This window comes from Oncorhynchus kisutch, linkage group LG21 (assembly GCF_002021735.2).
Source record: "Oncorhynchus kisutch isolate 150728-3 linkage group LG21, Okis_V2, whole genome shotgun sequence".
NCBI classification, from domain to species: domain Eukaryota; kingdom Metazoa; phylum Chordata; class Actinopteri; order Salmoniformes; family Salmonidae; genus Oncorhynchus; species Oncorhynchus kisutch.
Window position 1 is genome coordinate 44,285,426 of NC_034194.2, and position 2,787 is coordinate 44,288,212.

Sequence of the window (2,787 nt, forward strand, 5' to 3'; positions counted from 1 at the left end):
GGCCTGGCAGATTGTAAAGGTGGGCCTGGCAGATTGTAAAGGTGTGCTTGGCAGATTGTAAAGGTGGGCTTGGCAGATTGTAAAGGTGTGCCTGGCAGATTGTAAAGGTGGGCCTGGCAGATTGTAAAGGTGGGCTTGGCAGATTGTAAAGGTGGGCCTGGCAGATTGTAAAGGTGGGCTTGGCAGATTGTAAAGGTGGGCTTGGCAGATTGTAAAGGTGGGCCTGGCAGATTGTAAAGGTGGGCTTGGCAGATTGTAAAGGTGGGCCTGGCAGATTGTAAAGGTGGGCTTGGCAGATTGTAAAGGTGGGCCTGGCAGATTGTAAAGGTGGGCCTGGCAGATTGTAAAGGTGGGCCTGGCAGATTGTAAAGGTGGGCCTGGCAGATTGTAAAGGTGGGCTTGGCAGATTGTAAAGGTGGGCCTGGCAGATTGTAAAGGTGGGCTTGGCAGATTGTAAAGGTGGGCCTGGCAGATTGTAAAGGTGGGCTTGGCAGATTGTAAAGGTGTGCTTGGCAGATTGTAACCTACTAGGCTACAAAAGGAGTGAGGCGTTAAGCTGTGTGGTGTCTTTCATGACCTCTGTCATTCATCTGTTCTGCTCCACCCTCACTGCGCTGCTGCCTTCCCCAGGAAGAGACACTGCAGCCTGGGGGGGAGTGGGGACAATAGACAAGCGAGAGCAAGGGAGCTGAATAATCGACCCAAAGCGCCCATAAAAACAGTCCTGGGTAACTGCATACATGGAGTGTATCTGAAGGTGAGTGAGTCAACAGAAGTGGGAGTGTCAACAGAAGTGGGAGTGTCAACAGAAGTGGGCGGGTCAACAGAAGTGGGCGGGTCAACAGAAGTGGGAGGGTCAACAGAAGTGAGAGGGTCAACAGAAGTGGAACCTGCCACGTTAGTCATCTTAACCTGCCACGTTAGTCATCTTAACCTGCCACGTTAGTCATCTTAACCTGCCACGTTAGTCGTCTTAACCTGCCACGTTAGTCGTCTTAACCTGCCACGTTAGTCGTCTTAACCTGCCACGTTAGTCGTCTTAACCTGCCATGTTAGTCGTCTTAACCTGCCACGTTAGTCATCCTAACCTGCCACGTTAGTCATCTTAACCTACCACGTTAGTCATCTTAACCTGCCACGTAAACGTTAAGCCGTGGTGCACCTGGCTAAGAGCGGTCTACCCATAATAGAGTGTTCATTTTACACACATGGCTGTTGATTCACCCACTCCTTTTGCAATGTCCACTTTGTTTCACACTGTGTTGCCTGTTGTGAGTGGGAGACATCTATCTTCAGGTCAGACACTATTGATCCCACATCATTTAAAGGCCTCGCTATGATAAAACACATACTACAAAAAAAAGTGCCACCTAGAACCTAAAATGGTTATTCGGCATAGGATAACCCTTTTCGGTTCCAGGTAGAACCCTTTTCGGTTCCAGGTAGAACTAATTTCGGTTCCAGGTAGAACTCTTTTCGGTTCCAGGTAGAACTCTTTTCGGTTCCAGGTAGAACTCTTTTCGGTTCCAGGTAGAACTAATTTCGGTTCCAGGTAGAACTATTTTCGGTTCCAGGTAGAACTTTAGTTCCAAAAGGGGCACAACTTTGGTTTTTGGAGTGTGGGGTTGGGGGGGCCGTCTGGGGCCGTCCGCATGGTCCTAAAGCCCTCTGTGGCCTCGTTTTGTATCACATTGCAATGATAAAACTGTGTGTGGGGGGGGGGGGGGGGGTGCAAAAATGCTATTTTAGAATGTGGGGGGTGGGGGCAAAAATGCTATTTTAGAATGTGGGGGAGGCATGTCCCCCCGTCCCCAGTGAAAGTTGCACCCATGAGTAAAACCGTTTCCAAAGACAATTCTACCTGGAACCAAAAAAAAAAGTTCTACCTGGAACCAAAAAATAGGTTATCCTATGGGGACAGCCAAAAAGCCCTTTTTGGAAGCCTTTTTTCTAAGAGAGTACCCAGTGGAGAGGAGACTAGACTATCGAGGGCGTTTAGGTTTATTTACTGCTACTGCCTACAGAAATATTATGCACCAGATTGCTAGACTATAAAGTAGCCTACTATCACCAATAATAAACTGTAGCATACAGTCAGAGGAATCAACGGAATATATTATACCACCAGCCAGGTCGGGGAAAAGCCCTTCTCTCCTCACCTCACAGTCGTACAGATCGCTCAGTTGTTCAATAATCCACTCCTCCAAGATCAGTCTCTTCCGCAGCTCCTTCCTGTCGTATTTCACCGTCACTTTCCCCTGCTTCCTCTGGACCGGGTCGTCCCGCGGCATGGGTCCGGACCCAGCGCACCCTACCCCGGCCAGCGGCTGGAAGAACACCCGGCTGGCGGCCGCAGGCAACGGGGCGCTCGTCTCGGTGCTGGCGGCTGACATTGCAGTGTTTAGTGTGTGTGTGAGAGAGAGAGAGCGACGGAGGGAGCTACTGTACTGCCTGGCTAAGAAATGAACACCGTTTTTAAAACACCTGCTACTTAAAATACAGCGCGCTCAGAGGAGGGCAGAGATGATGTGTGTGATAGCCTAGCGGCCAGCCTAATTCCAATGATGGATTTACCCATTAGGCAACACTTCATTTTAAAAGGGGTCCTTATTACGGTGTAATTCATTGTGGTAATACATAGTTGTAACTAACTGATGGTAATTACAGTCTGTAATTACAGAGGTGTAACAATGAATGTTAAAACAAATGTTAAAGTTTCACATAGCATCCATACATTTATTTTCAGCTTGTGTAACGGATGTGAAACGGCTAGCTAGTTAGAGGTGG

At 48.6% G+C, this 2,787-nt stretch overlaps 1 protein-coding gene across 1 annotated transcript in view; it reads right to left on the bottom strand.

Moving 5' to 3' along the window:
• The window catches only part of LOC116356200 (protein phosphatase 1 regulatory subunit 14C-like), a 90,077-nt gene extending 87,545 nt beyond the window's left edge, over positions 1-2,532 (bottom strand). Inside the window, exon 1 of the mRNA XM_031800525.1 lies at positions 2,160-2,532. Coding sequence (XP_031656385.1) covers positions 2,160-2,393 — 234 coding nt within the window. The 5' untranslated portion in view covers positions 2,394-2,532. The remainder of the gene's footprint in view (positions 1-2,159) is intronic.
• Between the last annotated feature and the right edge of the window lie 255 nt (positions 2,533-2,787).